Raw genomic sequence first — 24,386 nt, forward strand, 5'->3', positions numbered from 1 at the left:
ACTTCATTTTCATACTTTTCTGCTGGATGGTTAAGACCAAGATAAAGCAAGACCTATACAACAAGAAATGTAACTTTTGTATCTGATAAGGTCAGTCAAATCCCCTCAGGATTTAACCTGAAACCCTATACCACAGTTTGTAGATCCTTTGTGAGTGTCAGCCATGTGGATGAGTCACAGCCATTGCTTGACCAATTTGCTTTCTGTGAAAGCCTGAGAGAATATTTCCTCTCCATGTGACTCTCGTTAGGTACATTCTACATCATTGAGCAGCTGTAACACACTCTAGCTCTAGCTGATCAGCAGCAGTCTGTGAGCAGAGAGGGTGTGAGAATGGGCACATGACTATTTGAGTGGAGAGGTAATTTTTCTTCCAAACTGGTACAGAACCAAAAGCTCTTCCAAATAGGCATATGTGTTTAGAGAAAACTTAATACTTCCCTAATATATCTGCATGCCACACGCTTTCAGGAAGGGAGGCATAGTATTGAGGGATTCTCAAACAATTTGCTACGGAACCCTCAACCTTTGTTTTTGTGGAATACTCATCATTCTCTTCTGACACTGGTGTTCCACGGGCTGTAGTTTGAGAAAACAGTCACGGAGATTTCAAACTCAAGAACCAGGCAGCGAACCAGGGAAAGGGGGCTAAGTTTGGAAATAGAAACTGGAGAGGGAACAGATTAAAGGAAAAATTGATACCATCCATCTTCTCACCTAGTTTTCATTGAGTGATTAACACCATCCAATAAACCATGGTCAACACATTCCTGCCTCCAGGTCCTAGGTGAGGTACTAGGGTAGCATCCTCCTCTCAAGAAACCTGTCCTAGAGGAGTTGGCCACATATCCTTCCTGGCATCAGCTGCATCACTTTCCCGGAAGCCATCCCCACTGCCTGTTGCTTCTCAACCCATCTGAACACATCAGCAGCTCCCTCTTGGCCGCCACATCCTGCTAAGGTGTGCAGTCCAGGATGTTAGTCTACTGCAGTCTCAACCCGATGGCTCCTGCTGGGAGTTGCATGTCTGGGCCTTTGCAGATGTTTCCAGTGGAGAGAATAAACCTGTCTGTTACTGCGCTCCCTCCAGAGCCAGGTGCAGTGCAGGCAATTTCTCATTTTGTTCCTTGCAGTCTGCTGTGAGATAACAAGGAGGTTGCTGCTTTGCCCGGTAGGAAGCTTTGTGCCTTTGGGAAATAAGCTGCTTCCCAAGGACTTCCAGGGAGCAAAGAGCACAGACTCTGTGAACGTGTACGGGTTCAAATCTCAGGGTGTTTCAGTATGCCGAGGGCCCCATCAGTAATGAGAATACATCACACATTCTTTACACACAGCCGGTGTGGTCCTGTGCCAGGAATTATTCTTTACCTTCCCCCGATTCGCCCTCCTAGAGCAGTAGTTCGTTTTCAGTGTGGCCCTCAGACCAGCAGCATCAGTGTCCTCTGAGAGCATGTAAGAAGCGTGAGTTCTCCTACTATCCCCAAGATCCAGTGATTTAAAGACTCTGGGGTGGGGCTCCGCATTCCGCGCAGCCCCAAGCCTGCTGGGTGGTGCCAGTGTGCACTCAAGCCTGAGAAGCACTGGTCTAGATAATTACCTAGCTATTTGCTGAATAGGATTTTCAGTCTCTGTGACCTCAGGCGGCGATTGCAGAACTAGGGAGAAAACAGAAGTGTTTACACATAGTTTTACAGTGCCAGGAGGTGGAAGTTGATAAGGGTAAACACCCCCTCAATAAAGCAGTATTATTATTATTATCTAACAACACTTTGTTTTATGTTCTCTGAGAAACTCCAAGGAGTGAATCAAGATCAGTTTACCCTTTGGAAGCCAGGCTAGATGATGGGTAGAGGGCTTAGGGGTAGACCAGCATCCTCTGTGTTGCAGGAATTGGTATGCAGTAGACAGGGGACATCTGGGAAGGCTGTGGTGAAGAGATTAGAGAACCTGGTCCACACCCAGGCTCCTCCACTTCCTACCTGTGTGAATCTCGAGGGAGTGGTTTGAACCTCTCTGGGGCTCAGTTACCTCATCTGTGAAAAGCACCCCCTACTTTCTGCTTCCCTAATGTGGGAATCAGTACATCATCATCGAACAGATTAGCTGCTGAATGAATGCATTTGTCAGTGGGGCAAGGCGCTGCTCAAATAGGATAGCATCTTCATGTTTAGAGAATTAAGCTTCTCTGATCTGTAAAACTAATAGGAGGAGAGCAGCCAGCCCCTCCGTAGTAGCAGAGATAGGAGCTCTTGCCATATTAAGAAAACTCGGCTCTCAGCCTTTGTACAGGAAATACAGTGTTGCGTGACAGCGGCTCCCATGGATTCCTTGAAGATACCACCTTTTGGAATGTTATGCTCTGTATGGCTCTGATAAGCAGCTAGACCCATCCAATGAGAATAGTGTAGATTTTTCTCTGTGATTTTTGTTTTTCAGCCTCTGGCATCTTATTAAGGCTTGTGCCATGGGCTGTGACATTTATGTGAAAGGTGGGATTCTGCATGCAGTATAAGTAGGACTTCTAGTGGGGCCGTGTGCTCTCAAAAAGGAGAAAAATCAAGATAAGCTTCTGCAGAGGCGATAATTTGTTCCCGTTCTGTGTATGGTCATTTCCAATTCTCTTTTTAATGGAAGCTTCATACTTAATCAATAGTGGTTTGGGTAGCACCTGCCACCTACAGTAATATACAAAATGGTGTTGTCATCATTTTGATCATTGATTTTTTTTATAGCAGCTTTTGGGACTCAGTAGCTTGTGAAATTAATATAGCCATTATTGAGGCAATCTGATAGGTAATGAGTCACTCGTGTCTTTATTTCAATGAGGCTAATTGTCTCAGTGGCCCTAGCTGATAGCAAGTGTTCTTTCTGTAAAGTGGCAGAGGGCTAAAAACCAGAGTCTATACCAACTGGGTGTTTTCATTTCTCTACTGAAGAAAAGGCTCACAACAGGATTGGCCCAGTGATCTTCCTGTGTGAAAATAGGTTTAGGATAATGGAGAATCGACTGAGACCCTTTGTTCCAGCTAGAATTCAATTGCAATTGAACCTCAAACTACAGATATTTGTATCCTAATAAATGAGGTAATGAAACCTTGCATCAGCACGGAGAATGGGTGCAAGAGACAAGCCAGAGGTCCTGGATTCGAGTCTTGTCTTTGATGGTCACTGGCTATGTGCACGTCAGTCAGTTACATAGATGATTCCTCATAGGGCCACTTGAAGTATTAAAAGGGACAAGAGAGGACGGATTTTGAAAAATGGAGCTGTCACCCAAATGTTAATTATGTGCAGTGACAATTATGGGTTTGTCTGGAGTCAGAAGGAAATATGTCCTGGCATTGCTATATGCTGGTGGAGGATTGAAGAGACATATTTTTCTTAGCTTTAGTTTCTCCTGCCATAAAATGAAAGATTCACAACAACTAGCCTGTAAGATTGTGCAGGCAAAGTGCGCTCCCTATATGTTAAGTGGTGGTTTAGTTCAGTTCCAGAATGCGGGAAATTCACTGTCCATGTTAGCCATTAACTAACTTCAAGAAGTCAGCCAATAACAAATGCTGGAGAGGCTGCAGAGAAAAAGAAACCCTTCTGTACTGCTGGTGGGAGTGCAGACTGGAATAGCCGCTATGGAAATCTGTGTGGAGAGTCCTTCAAAAGCTAGGATTGGAGGTCCCATTCAAGCCAGCTATTCCTCTCCTGGGTGTTTTTCCAGAAGAACTGAAAACCTCATACCACAGCGATACATGCTCACCCATGTTTACAGCAGTGTAATTTGTCCTAGCTAAATCCTGGAAACAACCCAGATGCCCATCAACTGGAGAATGGGTAAGAAATATGTGGCATTTTTACACAATGGAGTATTATTCAGCTACAAGACAGAATAAATTTGAGTCTTTTGTAGGTAAATGGATACAACTAGAGAACACACTCTTAAGTGAAATAAATCAGACCCGCATGTGCAAACATCGTATTGTGTCCTTAGTGTTAGAACCTGAAGGAGAAAAATGGAATTTGAAAGGTACAATAGACACTGGGAAAAGGAAGGAAGTTATTCAAAGGAAAAGAGTTACTGGGTTGAGGAGAAGGACAGGAGAGGGAGAGGAGGAAAGAGATTTATTTATGTATGTAAGCAGGATGCTTTCGACAACTGTATTGTGCATTTCTGCTGGTTTACGGAAAGAAGCAGGTAATGCTTTAATTTGTTTTGTCTCCTTTTCTTCAATCCTTTGTACTTTTTTCTTCTTAATTTCTTACACATTTCTTTCTTTTTTCTTTCCAATTTTACATGCCTATATCTGGCACTATGAATAACAGGTTGGAAGACAACACTATGTATTACAACAAATACTGTGAAATTCATATTACTTTGCTAAGTGAAAGCCTGTGATTTTTTTCTGTTTTAATTCTAATTTGTACTCTCTTTAAAAAAGTGTTAACCATTAACTGATAGCATCATCAATTAAGATAGAGCTACATACCCAGAGACTTCAGAGAAACTGACACCTTTGGGGTTCTCAGCCATATCAGCAAATACACGGGACTGCTCTAAGAAGTGTCATGGAGGCATCTGAAAAGTAACTTGTCTGTTGTCAAGTGCCACCCTAGAGTTGTTTTCCTTTGTCTATGGCAGATGAGAGGAGAGGAACCAAACTGTAGGTTCCCTGCCACGTTGGCTGGGACAGACCTGCCCCAGGAGCTTAGGATTCTTTTAGAAAAACCTTCAACCTGAACCTCCACAGCTCTCTGCTTTGCCTTCTGCTAAGAGGCAGCCCTCGGTTCCCTGGCTTCCTGGGTCCCTGCGGTCTGTTCCCAGGCAGCTCTGTGGGGTGCTGAGCAGGCATTGATTACAGTGCTGCCGAGGCGATCATGATCATCTATTATTGATGAGCCCAGTCTGGCAGGAAGACGGGTACCATGAGTTGTTTCCTGCCACAGGTTGAGCAGCTCCTTGGTGTGGGGGCACCAGCCTAGGCCCTCCTCTCCAGCCAGGAGGGCTGCCTAGCTTCTTTCCTGTGTCTGCCCCTCTTTACAAGGATGTTGCATCTCTCATCATCAATGATGCTTATAATAAAAAATGCACATTCCCCTGGCTGGGTGCAAGTCCACTGACAAGGCCTTGCCTGGGAACTTGCATTCTTAGTCTCCCCGGGTGATTGGCATGCACAGAAGCGTTCAGGAACATCTGTCCTAGCTGTGTTCTTAAATTAAGATGCACACAGGTTCCCTGGTCCTCAGGTTAAAATGCACATTCTGAGCCAGAAGGTCAGGGGGAGGGTCTGATGTTCTGCATGCCTAACCTATTCCTGGTTGGTGCTCACACTGCTGGTGTGTGAACCATGCTGAGTGTTCAGGGACTGTAGGAAAGGAGACAGGAGTCACCAGGGGGCAAATGCTTTGAAATTTAGATCTCATCAGAGGCCGGCTGCCAGCAAATATTGCAATGGATGCAAGAGAAGTGGGTTCTGTGTTGCAAGCTCCTGCCCTCTAGATGAGTCTACAGAGTGCAGCAGCCACCTGCAGCCTTTCCTTCCAGGTCTTCCTCAAGGCAGGTGTGGTCTCCAGGCTGGAGAAGCAGCGAGAGAAGCTGGTGTCCCGGAACATCGTTCTGTTCCAGGCGGTGTGCAAGGGCTTTCTGTCTCGCCAGGAATTCAAGAAGCTGAAGGTAGTGTTGGCTTGTGCAGCATGATCCTGTGAGAGTGGGGTGAGTGTGAGGGCTGTGTGTCTCCCAGGATGACCCCAGTGGCACTGGCCCAAGGAGCACTGAGATGCTTCCCAAGTTGTGATCTTTGTCTCTAGGACCTGACCTCAAATTACCAAGGGTGTCAGCTTTGAGTTAGGTACCCACAAGCTTGTCCAAAAGCCGTCCTGGGCCAACTTATGATTTCAGCCTGTCCCAGCTCTGGAGAAAAAAATCACATTCAAAAGTCAGAAGGCCACTGAAACCTTTGGGATCAAAGGGCAAGCTGGGTTGACAGTTCTGAGTCACGGTGGGTGACCTCAGGAGATTGAATTTCTTCTCTGAATCTGGCACATTGGCGAGAATGCAACATGGCTGTTTTCAGGACAGATGAAAGCCGGATTTCAGCCCTACCTCTAGCTCTTAGTAGCAGGGTAAAGATGCGACAAAATAATGGCAAAGGTGTCCCTGAATCCTGGCTGCTATTTCCTTGATACTGTTATTATTAATGGTGAAAACTACTGGTAGAATCTTTCCGTTATGTGTGCCTCCAGACTATGTGAGTTTGTGAATTCAGGTATATGCCTTTGGCAAAACAGGAAAAGGTGAGAACATTAATAATCAAAATATTTGGGGCAACCCTACTGACCCACTGCACTCAAATGGCTTATGCCTCACATTGATTTATGTAAATATGTGATCAGCGCCTGCTTCCTCCATCCACCTCCTGTCCCCCCCTTACCCTCTCCTGGGCTGGGGGGTGTCTCAACTCTCTATTCTTCCCCTCCAGATCCACCGGCTGGCTGCACAGTGTATCCAGAAGAATGTGGCTGCATTCTTGGTGGTCAAGGACTGGCCGTGGTGGCAGCTCTTCGGTTCCCTCCGGCCCCTGCTTAGTGCCACCATTGGGAATGAGCAGCTCCAAGCCAAAGAGGTCAGTCCATGCACAGGCAGGTCTCTGCATGGTGACTTCTTCCCCAGCCCTCAGCTTAGTGCTTGCATCCGGGAGCTAGGGTCCCCACCCCTGACCGTTCCTAATCTAGGACTGCTCAGCCCAGCAGCTCTCCCTGCTCTCTTCGGAGTACTGGGGTCAGCAGATCACCCTCCATCTTCCATCCTGACCCAGCTGTTCTGTAGGTGAGGTGTGTAGCCGGAATACACTATTGCCACCCCAGCTGGGGTGCAGGAGCACTCACTCCAGAGCAGCTCAGCAGTGCAAGCTTGGAGCTTTTCATTTTCTAACCTCTTAGAAACCACTCTTCTTCCTGTTACTGGCTACCTTTCATAGATAAGTGTTTTGAATGGTTTCTCCATCATGTTTCCTATTGGATTTTTTTTTCAGTCTGAAAAAATTAGTGAATATATACACATACTCATACACAGAGTTCTTTTCTTTCTTATATAGAAAATAGAATAGTATTCAGGCTGAACACCCTAATCCAAAAATCTCTATTAGTAGAGTTTTTGAAAATATTCTAAAATCTGAAAACCTCTGAAATGTGCCCCAGACCCCAGGCGTGTTGGAGAAAGGATAGCTGCCTTGTACACACACTTCTGCGGCTTGGATTTTGCACTTAAGTTCATTCCCAGCCCATGTCCATCTTTGTGGCGCTCTTCCCTGTTCCCCTTTGGCAGCTTCATGTTTCTGCCCTCGTGTGCCTGGCCTGTGGCTTATTCCTCCAGCCTGCTGGGGACGCGTTGTGGGTGCTGCTAGTGGTGGCATCCTAGGCACGGAGGAAGCCCCTGGCAGGAGGATGGTACTCAGGGAGGAGGAAGCTCTGTCTGCAGTCAGGCCGGCCGGTCCTGACTGAGCAGCGCTTCCTTCCGGGGCGCTGCCCTCTGCACAGGCTGCCATGCTCTGGGCCAGTCTTGCACAGTAGAGGTGCAAATACTAGGGTCTGGTGAAGGAAATGCCCCTTGTGGGAATTTAGCTTTGGGTCATCGCTACAGATACACTGACGGATCTGCCCCTCTGCTCTGCAGCCATTCTTTTAAAATTTAATTCTTGGGCCAGCGAGATAGCTCAGTGGACTAAGTGCCTGCTTTGGCAAGTGCAGGGACCAGGGTTTGATCCTCCATCCCTCATGCCATGCCAGCCCCGCACCCAGGGTGAGCTGAGCCAGCAAATGAGTCCGGATGTCGTGGCGCACACCTGTAATCTCAGCGCTGGGGAGGCTGAAAACAGGAGGATCGCTACGAGTCCAAGCTGCCTAGTGAGACCTTGTACCAAATACATAAATGGAAAAAAACCTTAATTCTTTTACAGTGCTGGTAATTGAACCCAGGTCCTTGTGCAAATTTTATTTTAATGGACAAATAATAATTATGCACGTTTATGGAATACAGCATCATGTTTTGGTATATTTTTATAATGGAGGATGATTACATCAGACTAGCAAATCCATTGCCTCATATACTTAATATTTTTTGGGGAGTAGGAAAAACATTTAATGCACCCTTGCACCCATGTACTCCAAGGTTACGGAAACCTTGCAAACTCGAGCCCATTTCACTCATAAGCAGGTGCATGCTTCTGGCCTGCAGCAGCTTCTGGGAAAATGTCCGTTCTTTGCAGGAGGAGCTCACAATGCTGAGGCAGAAGCTGGAAAAATCTGAAAAATCAAGGAATGAACTCCGGCAGAGCGCTGACCTCCTAGAGAGCAAGGTACCCCTGCCTGCTTCCCAGGTCCCCAAGGGAGTGTGCGGGTGCGTGGAAGGAGAGAGGACATGTCTGGCACTGTGCTGAGTGCTTCATAAACACCCTCAAAATAACCTGGGGGGATGCATGTGAGTATTGTACCCATTTTGCAGAAGAAAAACTGAGATCCTGGTATGCGACACCATACAGCAAGCAAACCTCATATGAGATTCAAAGCCACATCCTCTGGCTCCAAAGGGAAAGATTTCTTATGTCACAAAATCACAAATCATAGTGGAAAATGACAACTCTTTGATACCCTTAACCAATAAGCTTCTGTTGATTAAAGCATAAAATGAAACCACAATTTGCAGCACACATAACTCACAAAGAATATCCAGAATACATGTGCAAAAAAATTCCTTGAATCAGTTGGAAGATGCACACTCCAATAAGAACACAGGTCCAACAATATGTGCAGGCAGTTCCAAAGGTAGAGGAGGACTCTTATTTCAAACGTTCATTCACTCAAGAATTCAAGTGACCAGTGAACTCAAGGAAAGATGCCCAACCTAACTAGCATCAGCAAATGCAAATTAATAGCACACTAGGAAACAAAAATAGCACACTAGGTACTCGTTTAAACTTCAGACTGGCAAAATCAAAAAGTCTGATGCGGCTAAGAGCCAGCCAGCGTGCGCAGCAGCAGCAGCCCTTAGAGCCCGGCAGCTGGGGTGAAAAATGATCTCGTCACTGTCCACCAACGTGGCCTTGTCTGTGGCTTGTGGCCGGCAAGTCCACTAAGAAAAATTCTCGGCAGCGCATTGTCTCATGGAGGGAATGTGAACACCTGAATGGAAGTTTGTTTGTAGGGGAACAAAGGAAGACATCTGGTTATGTGGAAAGCCGAACTTCCAAAAGCAAAAGTGATGGTGAGCCATAGACAAAATCCAGCTAAACACCTCCTTTTTGTAAATAAAGTTTTATTGGAACAGAGTCATGCCTATTTGTTAGTGTCTAGAATATGGTGGCTCTCCGGCTCCTATGGCAGGGTTGAATAGGGGCAGCCTGAAAACATATATTTACTCTTTGGATTCTTATAGAAGTTTCCTAACCTTTAAACTAGAGAAACACATGTTGACATGAATTGCCTTTGCAAGTGTGATGCTAAAGGACAAGACTTAAGTTACAGATGAATACCTCAAACATTGGATCATACCTACTAAGTTTTAAATCTTACAGAACATTGCAAAGTTAGTATATGGTCCACATCTGTACCAGGATACCTGGGACATGTAACTCATACACAATAGAAATGTATGTGTCTCAAGGTTCTGGGGGCGAGGAAGCTAAAGACCGAGGAGCTGAATCTGTGAGAGTCTTTGTGCTGCGTCATTCCATCGTGGACACATCACATGAGGGGAGCATAAGGTGGGGAGGGAAAGAAGGGACTGACTTTGCTATTACAACAAACCCATTCTTGCAATATTAATTTATTTGTGAGGTGGAGCCTTCAATAGCTAGTCACCTCTGAACACTATTGCATTAGGGATGGAATTTTCTTTTTCTTTTTTGTATTGTAGGGAAGAGTCTACAGGGTATTCAGGGTTACACTACTAGATCGGACTCATAGTGATCTGCTTGTTTACAGCCTGGGATTACAGGTGTGCATCACCATGCCCAGTCTCAATTGCTGTCTCAGTGCACCCTGGGAGCGGGGCTGGCACAGCAGGCCCAGGGATCGAATCCCTGGCCCCTGCGCCTGCTTGTAGGCATTTTAATCTGCTGAGCTATTTGGCTGGCCCCAGGGATGGAATTTTTAACACATGAGCTTTGGTGCTCGTGTTCAAACTGTAGTGATTATGTTGTATTGATCAGGGGTATGTATCTTGCATATACTTACGATGTAAAGATACTTATGAGAAGAGTCACACCAACCCAGCATAGTGGTTACCTTCGGTGTGGAAAGGGCTGCATGATTGGAGAAGCTAAGGATGCATGCAGATGTGACTTCATTGCTGATGTGTTCTCTTTACTTCAGTGTTGTGTTAGTGGGTTGCAGACAAGGGCAAGAACCAGCCCCTAAGAATCCCACTGCAAGTTGCAGGCAGACTCCCAAGTTATTTCAGACACAGCCTGAGGGCATGGGTGTGTGGTTACTGAGCACTGGGTAAGGCCAGGAAGAATTTTTTGTTGTTATGCTTAGACCTTTAGGGCTGGGACTAGGGTGAGGTGAGGGAAGACCACATCCAGGGCATAAAGATCTAGAGGCCGGGAATGTGGCTCAGCAAACCAAATTCCTGCCTAGCAAGTGCAAGGTCATGAGTTCAATTCCCGGTACACTTCCTCAAAAAAAAAAAATCTAAAGAATCACCAAACATCTCACCTAGATAACTAGTATTTTAATATAATATTTAAAAATGCAAATTAATACAAAACTTCAGGTTGAGCCAAATAAATAAATTTTATTTTTTATTCATTTTAATGAGAAAAAAAGACAAAATAGCAATGAAACAGTCTCAAAACAGGTTAGTATGACAGCTACAATAATACATTGCTATTGTCTTCAACATAGTTATTCAGAGGATGAGATGTAGACATGATATCTTATCTAAACAATATTAGTACAAACTTTTCTTCTCATTGAACTAAGAGAAAACAACTGTATATCTATCCTAACTATCTTGTATGTACACATATATATTTTTTTCCACTGCAAAACAGTTCTTTATTTATATCCCTCTCTTTTGCTTTGTTTTGTTAGAGATAGATGTTCCACTGCAGTTAGACAAGCTGTATTTGGAGAAGTCTTCAAAGGACCTTTACATACTTGAAGCCTCTCTAAAGGCTCTAGGACTTGAATTCAGCAAAATAACCCAATATAGTCCAATAGTCCGTAATAATAGTGGCTTATCAGCAGAACTGGCAATTGTCAGAAGTTGTTGACTTGAGCCTTTATTGTTCAGCATATAATTTTGGCATTACTTTTATACCTTGTGGTTATACTTTTCTGCTGGATGGTTAAGACCAAGTTAAAGCAAGAACTACGTAACTAAAAAATGTAACTTTTTTATCTGCCAAGGTCAGTTAAATCTTCTCAGGATTTACCCTGAAACCCTGTACCAGTTTGTAGATCCTTTGTCAGTGTCAGCCATGTGGATGAATCATGGCCATTGCTTGACCAATTTGCTCTCTGAGAAAGCCTGAGAGAATGTTTTCTCTCCATGTGACTCCTTAGGCACACTATACATCATCGATCACTTTCCTCTTTGGCCCCATAATCTCCTTGATCAGAAAATTTGGGATGCTTCTGAGTTATAGGATGCCGCAGCACAGGTTCTCTTATGTCCTGAGCCCTCACTGACCTTGAAAGGCTAGGGCCAAAATATTGGCTATCCTTTTAGCCCCTCTTTTTCTCTAATTTTTGGTCTGCAAACTTTAGTTGATAAACGTCCAGAAGAGAAATCTAATGATATTATTACCCTGTAATAGAGACAGTTAAGCTTAACATCACTATCTGTCTGAATATCAAATGCCTTAGACATAACATGGAACTACTATTTTCCAACAAACACAGACATTCTAAACTTTAAATCCCTATAGAATGTGAAAAAAACAATTACACATTTTTTTTTCCACAGAAATTTAGAAATCAAACCATGTACAGCACTGTAGCAGGACAATCTTATGACTTTTTTTGTGTCTCTTGTTTTCTTTTATTACTTTTTAAAAAACAAACATTTACTTTAAAGAGAGCAATAATTGATATCAAATAACAAAATTTTAAGTAAATGCAGGATTTGTGCAGCAAGATTAGGCCAAGGTCAGTGAGGCCCTGTGCACAGGAAGATCCTGTCTTTACCTGAAATTTTGATACGCATCATGGATTTTATTTGCATTGAGTTTTTGAAACATTGCATTAAAATATTTATATTTTGTGAGCTTGCCCTCTCCCCCTTAAATTTTGCATGCTAGTTTAGAGTTCTGCTTGCTTCACTAGTCCCAGTTGTTTTTCTTGGAAGCCAGGGGTACCTCATAAGAAAACGAGTCCATGTATTTAACCATGGAACAAATATTTATGAGCAGCTTCCAGGAGTCAGACATTGAGCATGGGGCGTTCAAGTGGGCAGGGTTAAATCTCAGCCCTCATGAACTCTCCAGGCTGACAGAGGGAGACAGATCTCAAGCAAGCCAGTTTCTGGTGGTGACCCGCTACCAAGATAAAGCAGGAGAGAGTAATCGTAATGGGAAGGCAAAGGAAGCTGTTTTCACCTCAGCGGTCATGGAGGGCTTCCATACAAGAGAGATGTTTTATTCTAGGACTGAATGATTTGCTGTGGTCATTCATGTACAGATCTGGGAAAATAAAGAAATGGCAAGTGCAAAGGTCCTGAGGCATCCTGGGGTGATATTTGTCAGTCCAGTGCAAAACTGGAGCTTTGTACATGAGCAAGTCCTTGGTGTTTTTTGTATTGGTAACACTGTTGCTTGGCTCAGATAATGGGCAGTGGCAAATGCAATTGCACTTCTGATAAACCCAACAGGACTCACCGTTCTTCCGTGTGCCTCGCTGCCTGACTGACATGAGCATGAGAAGGAAGTGGCAGAGGGAGCTCACACTTCCTGCCCTTTTCACGTTCTCCTGCAGTAGTGCGTCTCTCTGCTCCCTCGTGCCCACTCCTGTCACATCATTGGGTGCGGGGAACACAGCAGCTGCTGCCTGCAGGAACAGTCACTCTGTAGAGGGAGTGAGCAGAAGGTGGTTGCCATCGATGCACCCCGCTGTGGTTGGTGTGGCTGTATCTGTGTCTCTCCACTGGAAAAGGCTAGCAGGAGGAGGGGAAGCCCCACCTGTGTCCTCCTGGCCTCATTTGTGTCCCTAGAGAGCAAGCTACGTGACCTCTCTGGCTGGTAGCTGCAGTAAGTAGAGCGAGTGGAGTAGTGGCACAATCAGAGAGCTGGGGTTGACAGGAAATAGGAGGGACTTCTCCTTTGGAAATTCCTTCCCCTCCACCCCCTAGCCGCCATTTGATGCAAGAATGAATCACAGGTGGTCAGGTCAGACCCAAGAATTTGCAATGCAAGGGCTGCTGGCGACTTGGGCTGGGTTATGCATCCATAGCGCCCTGAGCCACAGCTTGTGGGGGCTCAGAGAAGGAAAGGACGAAATTCAGGGCTGGAACCCTGAGCCCAGCACACAGTGTTGGCAGGCACCTACTGGATATTCCGCAGCCTTGTGTGGGTTGTGAGATGGTCACAGGTAGAGCAACGATAAAGCAAGGCCAAGGCTGCTCTTAAAAGTGAAGAGAGTTAGAGCAAAGGGGAATAAAAGTTGAAGAGGAGGCAAGCCCCAGGAAAGAGTTACAGGTTGGCAGTCTCCCGCTGGCCTCGGGCTTCCCTCACATCATGATCTTTGCGAATACTGTGTGCTCGGCCTGGAGCACTCCCTTCACCTGCCTGCTCTGCTTCCTGCCTCTTCTCTCTTCCCACCAGGTGCTGCTGCCCCACGGAGGCCCCTCTGATGGTCTCAGGGCAAGTGAGGGTCCTACTCCATGCTACTGCTTGCCCTATGTTCTCCTCAGCACCAGACCATTTTCTAATACCTTCCTGCAGTCTTACACTCTCTGCCAAACTTACACCCCAAGGGCAGGGAAATGTCTCATTCATTTTGCAACCCCAGCTATGAGCACAGAATGAGCTGGGAGCCTACCACTGAGCTTCCTAGCAGCTAAAGCTAGAGGGGAAACAAGATATCCTACAGACACGTCCTATCTGCATTAAACAAAGAAACGTCTATTGCTTGAGATAAGAGTAACTTTTGGGGCACTGAGGTGTGAGGGAAATTTGTATTTTAGATCATGAAAAGGGCCCTAAAGGATATCACAAAGCATGGCTCTGGTAATATTGACACAGCCATTAATTCATACCAGGGGCCCACAAAGGTGTTTTGGTGGCATCATCTTGAATCATCAGCCCAGATCATGATGTCTGTTCTATAAAAATTAATGAAACTGGAAGCCAGCATAGCGCTTTCTCCAGGAAGTGCATGTTTACATCAGCAGATTAGGGTTTCTTGCTCCTCCCACATTGTCCTATACCACCCTTTGCACCCTCCACTTTTCATTAATTAGGTACAGGGTCTTACTACACAGTTTGGACTTGTAGTGATCCTCCTATCTCAACCTCCCCATCACTGGGATTATAGGAGTGCACCACGGTGCACCTGGGGTTCTGAGGCCAGCATGGCATGCGGTACCAGGGATTGAACCTGGGTCCTTGAACTTTCCAGGCAGGCAGTTAGACTGCTGAGCTATCTCCTCAGATAGCCACTTCTTTCTTCTTAAGCTCAATATTAAAGTCTAACATGCAAATAGCTGCACATGTCATCGGTGTGTAGCTTCATGAGTTTTTCACAAAGCACACACACATCACTGTGGCCAGCACCAATTGGAGGCAGAGCATCCCTGGTTTCTCCAAAGCCCTCTCATTTCCTTTCAACGGCTGCCCTCTGAGGGCAACCTCCAAGCTGAACTCTAACAATAGAGGTGCAGTTTCCTCTCCATCTTTGGACTTCACTAAATGGATGCTGATGGGTGTGCTGGTTTACATCCAGTTCCACTCATTTGGTTTTAGGTCTGTGACGTTTACTTATCTTCAAGGCGGTGGACAGTTGTGTATCCATTGTCCTTACAGTCCAGTATTCCGCTGTGTGAAATCCCTGCTGTTCATCTATTCTACACTCTGAACATTCATTGCTCCTAACTTTTTCTTAGGTTTTTTTTATTAGTCTTAAATTTTGAGTCATTATGAATACACCTGCTGCAGACATCCTTGCACAGGCATTTTGCTTCCCAGATCACGCGTCTGTGCCAGGGCTGTGCCTGGGAATGGGACCTCCGGGATTGACGCCATCTCTGTGTTGGCTGCCCACGTTTGCTGAAGCAAGTGGGTCAACTCACGTTCCAGCAGAGCGGGTGAGCATTCTCGTTTCTCTATGTTGCTACCAGCACTGGGTGCCGTCTGCCCTGTGCACGGAGCACTTTAGTGGAGGTGCAGTCAGTTCTTGGGTCACTCGCTGGGCTCCCTTTTCACATTTTTGGCTATTTGGTTATTCTCTTTGGAAAAGTAGTCTTTCAGTCTTCGGCCCATTTTTCTATCTATCTTGTTGATTTGCAGCCATTCTTTCTATACTCGGTGCACAAGATCTTTCCTTGCGTGTCTGTGTTACAGGTCTCTTTTCCCACCCTATGACCTGTGTTTTTGGAGACAGTGATGTTAATTTGGTTTCTAAACCTGTGAGTGTCTGCAGGGCCTGACCTTTGAGGTCAGAGGGTTTGTCGTGGCTCATGTCTAGATGTCTCCGTGAAGCCTCATGTAGCTGTGGGGTGCTTTTCAGAGGTGACTGGACCTAGGGCATGTGGTGCTGGGCTCAAGGCTGTGTGATGAGTGAATCAGCCCGTTTGGCATAGTTCTGGCGAGGATTAAAGGTGTGAGTGCCACACCTGCTGCTCTAGGGCAGGTAACCGGGATAAAATATAAGGGACAGACGGAATGTGTCGTGGCCCTTGCTTGCTCTGCTGCCTTCTGCCCACCGTGAACTGTTTCTCCTTTTTGATACTTGCCTGCCGGGTCACCCTGCCTTTGAGCCGGATGGCTGTGAACCGAAACCTCTACAAACTGTGAGCCAAATAAACCTTTCTTCTCTTAACTCAGCTATTTTGTCCAAGAAAGGAGAAAACTAACTAAGACAGGGCTCTAAAATTTGTAACCTATGTTAACTGCAGTAGCCCCACATTTTTGGTTTCATTCTTTATTTTATTAGCTCTCAAATACATATTGTTCAACTCTCTGAAATTGAGTTTGTCTTTTCGGTCACTGCACATAGCACTTTTTTTCTAATATTCTGTATTGCTACATCTTACAATATATGGCAGCTCAGATTCAGAGAATGGGAGATACTGGGGGCTATGTAAGCCGTCATTTGAAGAAAGGACTCCTGGAGGAAAGTTACCATGGGTTCATGCTCATTGCTTTTACACCTTAAGGACCATGACAGCCACCCAAGGAGCTATTAACCCTGTAGATTCCTAGTGTTGTGTGGAGGATTTGACCTAAAAACGAGCTGTTGGTGGGGGGCTGCCAAGTCCCTTGTTGCTTCTTTAACAAGCCCAGAAGTGATTCCGGTGCAGGAAAAGGGGGTCATGGTGCTTCCCAGCTGTGGCTGTGATTCCTGAAGGTGTCCATATCCTGAGGAGAACTCGGGAGAATAGATTCCAGCTCTGGGTGTCCTGGGTCAGTAGGCATTTGTGTCTCTGGAGAATCTACTTCTAGCCATGTCTCAGGCAATGCTGAAGTAGATGGGCCAGGGACCACGCTTGGTGAATTGTCGGAGGAGACAGCGGGGAGAGTGAACTTCTCCGGAGTTCTCCTTTCCTAGAAAAGAGTTTTTGCTAACTCTGTGAGTGTCAAGGGGAGGAACAATGGCTCTGTGTATGGGGGGAAACAATGGGTAGAGGTTTTGATGAAAAGAGTTGAGTCTTATCAGTGGAAATGCCACTTGACCAGGCTTATTAAAAAGACAACATTATTGCAAAATGATTTAAGTGTTTCATTTGCAAAGGAGCAGAAGAGATGAGGAGCCGTGGAGAGGCTGGCTATAAATATTCTTCAAGCATGCAAAATCTGCTGGAATGCCAAGTGGGGCTTTTTATTTTCCCTAGAAAACAGTGCCCCGCCATCATGTAGGAGGTTCCCGTAAGGAGTCAGGAGCACAGAGATGTGCCACAGGATGGAGGTGTGTGTTCCGCTCTGCCCTCAGTCTAGGTTCCCTCAATCTCTTATTTATAGCCAAAGGCCAAAAATGCTCATGCGCTCCATATCTGGCCTCTTAAGTCTGACACTTCCACTTTTTGGTAAGAATTACAGGAAAAATCAGTGGGGCCTCGAGATTTAGGTTTGAAAGTTCATTTTGCACAATGCTGAGGGATTTTTGGTCATGAGTGACTGATGGCCAGAAAGAGAAGAGGAGTGACTGGCTGAAAAGAAGAAAAGTCACACGACCATCTGGGCATGGAGCTGTGACCGTGTCCTGGGTCTCCAGACTCCTGGTCCCATAGTTCCTGACACAGTGACACAGTGTCATGTTCCTGGGCAGGGAGGAGAGGCTGGGTGTGGCAGCTCCCTGAGGACAAGATGGGCTGCGTTTCCATTGACTTAGGGTACTGGACATGTTGGGTCTTGACTACTGGGCAGGTTTCCTTCTGCGAGACAGCAGCCTGCAAACCTGTGGTGGCCATAGTGTGCGTGAATCCATAGGTGACCGCTGTGTTGGTTACTTTTCTCTCATTGCTGAGACAAAATGCCCAACACTCAAAATGAAGGGATTTCCTCCCTTAATTTAGCTCAAAGTTCATGGAGGTTTCAGTTCATAATCAGCTGGCTCCGAGGCAGGGTGGCAGGCCCGGGGGCAAGCGTTCAAGGTGGCAGAAGGCAGCAAAAGCAGCAAGAGCCTAAAGGGGGCCCCAGAACCAGCCTCTTTTCGGCCCTTGTATTGTGAGCAGGCTCCCCTCCACCCCGTGGGCGTAGCACTCACACCATCTCTCTTCTTTCCTCTTACACAGGACTAGGATGTTTACAGAGTGAGGGCCTTGGCCCCTGGCTGAGCTAAACCTCCAAACTTCTCAAGTTGACGCAAAGTATCAGCCATTACAACCATGGTGGGGTTAGCTGTGGGCTCTTAGAGGAGGACACTGTTGGAATATTCTCCCTGTGTTCTTCAGTTTCCCTATATGATAACTGGGGCCACAATCTGCATAATGACAGAGCCAGTCAGGCCTTGTACAAACTAAGTATAGTGACCCAACAGTGGAGGAACAGAGGGTCGAGCCGGCTTGGCCTTCAGACACCAGTTTTATGTCCTTATTTCTGCAGCATTGTGTGCAACGTCTTCAAATCTCAGAGCCTTTGTCTCACTGTTAGTAAAATGTCAGTGCAAATAATTACTTGTTCTTCCTAAAGCCATGGTGAGGAGGTGTGTTTAAATGGTTCCTTGCTGCCTGTTTCGTAGCAAGCTGCATCACCGCTCTTCCCAATCTATGTCGTTTTAAACTATTTGCCCTCCCCCAGTGGACTGAATTCTTGAAAGATAATGACACATCTTCGACTTTTTTTTTTTTTACACACTTCAGTGTCTCGCAGAAAGTCTTCATTGCAAATGCAGTGAATAGATGGAGTCCTGCTGAATTTAATTACAAAATCAACATTTAATGAGGAATGCTTTTGTGCCAGCTGCTGTGATGAGCCCTTTACCTGTTATCTAATTTCACCTTTAAATCAAACTGTGAGGAAGGTGTTAGAATTCCACCTTCGACACCACATTCCACATTTTCAGAGGAAAATGAAACCCAGAGAAGTGAAGTGATTTATCAAGCTTGACACAGCTGGTGACTAGGAGAGCTGGGATTTGAACCCGGGTCTGGCTATGTCAGAGGCAGACTGGGCAGGGACAGGGCAGGCTTCTCATGGGAGGGGACTTGGAGGGCAAGCAGGAAGCTGGCCAAGTGACAGGTAGTGGGCACAGGGAGGACAGCGATGGTGTAGGGCCTGGCCTGGAAGATTGAGTGTTGCATTGAAAGTGTGGTTATAGGGCCAGGAGAGTCGTGATAGAGGCTCGGGCTCTGAAAGAGAGCAGGACCAAAGACCATCTTCAAGCCAGGAAGTGTGGGTATAGCTTTTGGGGTGGGGAGGCATCAAAATTCTTGAACATCTTTCTAAAGCCCTGGATGTGCCCTAATACCCCCACTCCTGAAGGTACCACAAGGTCAGTCTGTGATGTGTTATGCCCTATCCCTTGCTGGGAGGCAGTGGCCCTTCTCAACAAAAGTGACCCACTTTCCATAGGAACTCTTGAGGCTGTGGGACCCTCACTTGGTTTTTCTGTGCTCTTATACATTTGTGAAATTATTCATCACATGTATGCAAGCCCCTAAGAGGTGGTGTGATGGTACTGAGTGAGGGCTTTCAGGCTGAGGCAGGAGGAGTGTAAGTTCGAGCCCAGCCTGGACAACTGAGATCCTATCTCTAACTAAAAAGTCCCCAAGCGTGTACACAGACACACAGACACACACACACAAAGTGAGGACTCCAGAAGCGTCGTCTCACTATCCGGACATTTGTGCCTCAACTTCTTCACCTGCCACCCTGATCAGTACAGGCAGTATCAGTAACCCCTCTCTGTGTCCTGTGGGTGTGCCTGCACCTGGCATGTGGGCAGTACTGGTCCTCAGGGGCACACTTATTGTGATCACTTTTACTGTGGCCCATAATCATGTATCCCTATTACCAGTGGGATGTGCCTGGCTGGGATCTCTGCCTGGAGGGGCAAGGCTGGGAGGTGCCCAGCCTGGCCACCAGTGTGTCTCTGAGGAACCCTGCAGCTACCACTAAGCTGGAAATTTGGTCTGAATTTGGCCTGATGACCGAGACTGTGTTTGAGGCTTACTCTCTTAGACAAACAGCATGTGAGCCAGTCAGTACTGCAGTGGGGCAACCCTCCGCTTGCAGTCTTCTCTTTTCTTACTGTCATTCAGGTTGATTGGGGTGAGAATGGAGCATCGGTGTGCATCTAACCTGGCCTTTGATCTGTACCTATTGGGTATTTAACCTCATTTGCTTAGAGCTGCTGCCTGGTCCCATCCAAGTAGGGCTGGCTCCTACCCCCACAGGGGTGGTGGCGGCTGAGTCACATGATAGGTAGGGCCAGAGGAGGGAGAGGTGGTTATGAACCTGGGTTGGGATCCAGGCTGTCTGGGCTGGGCTTCTTCTTTGGCTGACCTGTTTTGATCTGTGGCAAATCATTCCCCCTCCCAGTGCCTCAGTTTCCTGCTCTGTACAAAGCAGGTAACAAAGTGCCCTGCCCTGAGGATCTGGTGGACTTGACACAGGGAGAGGGCTGAGGACCTGCCTGTTTCAGCACGGGACAAGCATAAGCTGGCACTCACACTTGGGGACACAGTAAACAAACTAAAGGTACAGGAAGTTCCAGAGGGAAAAGGTTTCCTGCTCCCTGCAGAGAAGATGGTTTTGGGACCTTAGCATTCCTTCTTTGTAAATAGTTAAAGTAATACTTTTTAATGGGCACATAGTGCTTATACATATCAATGGGACAGAGGGTGACATCTCAGGACACATGCACAATGTGTGCAGGGAGGATCGGAGTCATTGGAACTGCCCGTCATTTCAAATGTTGATCACTTGTGTCGAAAACACTGACAGTCCTCTCTGAATTGTTCTGAAGCATGCAGAGTGGATTTCTGCCATCTCTGGCTACCCTACTGTGCCACAGAACACAAGAAGTCATTTCTCCTAAGCTATTGCATCCCTTGTCCCAGTAACCATGTTTTCTCCATCCTCCTCTCTGCTTCTCAGGCTCTGAGGGTGGGTTTGAGAATTCTGGAATATTAGAGCTGAGGACAGGGCCAAGCAAGCATGTGGGTGCTCCGTGGTTTGTCTCCTCACCCTGATTGTGAAGCAGGTGCTCATGTAATGCTCATCAGATCCATCAATGACAGTGACAGTGGCTCCCCTAGGAACGCTGTGTGTGCTCAGTATTTCACTTTCATCAAATCCAGGTACCCACTGCCGTCCCAAGCTGCAAGTGATGCAGTCCCAGGATGCCTTCTTGTGCCCCAGTTCTGTACACAATGTGTGCCCCCACTCCTCCATTCCTGTCCATTTCTCTTCAGCAGGTCCTCATGTGACTGTCCCTAAGAAGAAAGAGCATTTCTGCTGATTGGGCCAAGAGTCAGTCCCAGGGAGCTTTGCACAGCCATGCCTAGTTAATTGGTCCACACGTATTCTGTGAGGACCGTTCTGGGTTTGGAGTCCAGGATCCCCCGGTTAAATCAGTTTTTGTTTTGCATGTGTCTAACAGCTCTGGGCTTGGTGCCCAGTCCTCTCTCTGTGGACAAAGCTACTGGGCCCCGCACTGTGGGAAGGGGCAGAGACCTGTGGGGACATGTGTAGGTCATGGACTACTTGTCTCCATGAAAGACTTTCTGTCATTTTCTCCATTTGAAAGGCCTAATTGTCCTCTGGGCTCCAGACTTTGGGTTCTGTGAAACTCAAAATTAATTCATTAAATTAATTTTGTGTTCCCCTTGCTCAGGCTGATTAGCACAAATTAAATTTCACACTAATTGGCTAAGGGGAAGAGAACACACTCCCCATGCTTGAGATTAGTGATGATCTCTGGGATGAGGCAGTGGAAGGTACAGGTGTGGCGTGGGCAGTTCCTGGATGGCGCTGGCCTGTGTTTGTGGCTGTAGATGTGCACTCTCCCAGGTCCTTCTGCATCGCCATAAGGGAATCGAACCCACCCCGAAGTCAAGGGGAAAGCCCCAACTCAGAAGAGGGAAAGCCTGGGAAGTCTTGGAGGAGTAATTCTTAAACTCTGTTGAGCATAAGGGAAAGAACTGTTCAAAGGGAAGGAATGACCATGATGAGGGAAAGGACGAAAGAAAGAAAAAAAGAGAAAGAGAAAAAGGTATTTATGCATGTGTACAGGAAAGCTTGGACAATTGCATTGCTGATTTTTGCTGGTCTATTAAAAGGAGCAGTTAATGCATAACTTCATTCTTTCTCCTTTTAAGTTTTCTATAACTTTTCTGACCAATTTTGCACGCATATATCTAGCAATCTGAACAACTAATTTGACAACAATATGCAATATGACAACCATTGTTGAATTCCTATTATTGTGTTCAGTGAAATTCTGTATTGTTTCTAATGACTTTTTACTATTTTTATTCTCTTTTAAAAATAAATGCAATATAAAGCTAAGGAAAGAATGGAGAGATGTGGATTCCTGGGCTGTGCCTTGGAGACTCTGGTTTGGATGACCTGAGAGTCCTGGCGTGCGCAGCTTAGTAATCACCCCGTCCACTGCAGTGCACATGCTTCTCCTCTCCTCCCCTTGCATACTTCTAGACAGCATGAAAGCAGCTCCTCGCAAAGGCCACCAGGCACATCTCCTCTGTGACCCAGCCATTGCATGACCTGACGGATCTGCGTTTACATTGCAGCTCTGCCGCCCACTTGCTGTGTCACTTTGGAGCCCCTCTTCCCTGCAGCTTTCCTTCTATTCCTGTTTCTGTTCCACCCTGGAGTTTGGTCTGAGATCTTGCTGATGTGGCCCACAGGGTGGGACACAGATGGGCTGGAGGGCGGGGAGATGGGAAGTGTACGGAGCAGCCCTTGTTTTTGAAGCCTATTTCAACTCTACTTGAAAGGTGTTGGGTTTTGTTTTCTGATTACAAAAGGGCTGTAAAAAAAATGAACAGCCAAGAAATGTGTCACAGGGAAATTCAAATTCCCTGTGAACTGACCCTTCCAGGAAATACATCCTTATTAACAGTTTAGAAGCATTTTGTTCTGTGCAAGTACAAGGGAAAATGGGATCGTGCCAAGCATTCCATTCTGCAACTTTGCATTCTTTGTCCTTTGATAGCATACCTTGGGGATTTCTGTGTCATGTCAGAGCACCTATGCCTGATTCCTCTTCCTTCATGGGGCAGCTGGAAGGTTTGTGAGCCCACCCACAAGCTGACAGCATTGATGGGGACCGGCCCTGAAGGGCAGTTATCTTCTGTGTTGTGAGGACCCTTCAGCTTCTGCCTGACAATATGTTGTCATGACACAGACTGTATAGAGTGTTTCTAAAAAGTGGCCTGCTGACTAAGCATTCGTGGGTTCTGGATAGCATGGCTGTCCTTCTGGAGGTGGATCCCACGTTCTTCTTGCCTCAAACAGAGGTGAGAACTGAATTGAAACCAGCAAAAGCAGTGGCAATGTTTATTTAAGAACCCAAAAATGAAGAGTGGCAGAGAAACTGGCTCTGCAGAGTGAGCCTAGACTAAGTAAACAGAACAAGAGGGAGAGAGCAAAGATAAAAGTAGCTGTGTCTGGGGAACACAACCTGGCTTATCATAGAAAGATTTGATAGCAAAGCCTCATGGCATGGATGTGTTGTTTTATGCTGTCTAAATCTTGAGGAAATCCACCAGAACTACAGAGGCAATGCTGGGATCCTACAGCTCAGAGTGAGCTCGAGTCTAGGCCATCCCATTGAAAACCTGCTTGAGTTCTCACGAGGAGTCCACAGACAGGGCTTTGGGAACTGTTCTGCACATATGTCTGAGATTTCCTAGTTAATAGGCCACACCTACTTCTCCAGGCAGGATTTGCTATGCCCTGATGTCCTATCTCATTCAGGCTGATTGGGGTGAGCAAGGTGCCCTGATGTGTTTGCACACATGTGGTGTAGAATCCAAAAGCACAGGTACTTCCCTAATCCATCCTACTGCTTAGCTGAACAAGTGCTCAGAGGGAAAGAGACTGTCCAAGGTCAAGCATCACGTGTGCTACTATCCCACAACTGAACTCTCTAGCAGGCTTCCTTCTTTATTTCTTTTTTCATCATCTGCATCTTCTTTTTCTCCCCTCACCCCTCTCTACCTCCGCGTCTCTCTTTCTCTCACTTGGGACTAGGGGTATGCACTACCATGCCTGGTCTCTTGGATGTGCTTAGCCTGTGTAACTATACATAGTGAAATGATCAGTACAATCATGAAAATTAATACTCCAACCTCCCACATATTTATATTTGTTCTTTTATTTTTTTGGTAGTGAGAATATCTGAAACCTACTCTTCAGCAGATTACCTGCATCTTGCCTTTGGCAGCTGCCTCTCAGAGGAGGCAGCATCAGTTTCCTGAGCTGCCCTGCCTCTGCACAAGGGTGATGCTGAGTTCTGTGGCCAAAAATGCCATACTAAAGTGCTTCGTTTCTGACTTTCTTTGTCATATCTTTGAACCCAGGGTACTGCATTTTAGAGCAGTAATATCACAGAATCCCTGACCTGTTAATCATTAATAGATGAGCAGTTACAGAAACAAAAATCAAGTCAGTGCAAGTGGAAATTTATAACAAAGAATTTTTCATTTCATATACCTCCAGCGCTGCATTACTTAGGCAGAACCACAGCCTTTGTATGAACTTTTGACTCAAGTT

General features: G+C 46.1%; 1 protein-coding gene across 3 annotated transcripts in view; it reads left to right on the plus strand.

The window, feature by feature from the left end:
• Myo18b (myosin XVIIIB) overlaps positions 1 to 24,386 on the plus strand; it is a 279,250-nt gene that overhangs the window by 120,835 nt on the left and 134,029 nt on the right. For all 3 annotated transcript variants that reach the window (XM_023711848.1, XM_023711846.1, XM_023711845.1), the window contains 3 exons: positions 5,537 to 5,665; positions 6,471 to 6,614; positions 8,256 to 8,345. In XM_023711848.1, the coding sequence (XP_023567616.1) occupies positions 5,537 to 5,665; positions 6,471 to 6,614; positions 8,256 to 8,345 (363 nt within the window). The remainder of the gene's footprint in view (positions 1 to 5,536; positions 5,666 to 6,470; positions 6,615 to 8,255; positions 8,346 to 24,386) is intronic.

Source organism: Octodon degus, unplaced genomic scaffold, assembly GCF_000260255.1.
Source record: "Octodon degus isolate 3935 unplaced genomic scaffold, OctDeg1.0 scaffold00021, whole genome shotgun sequence".
Classification (NCBI taxonomy): domain Eukaryota; kingdom Metazoa; phylum Chordata; class Mammalia; order Rodentia; family Octodontidae; genus Octodon; species Octodon degus.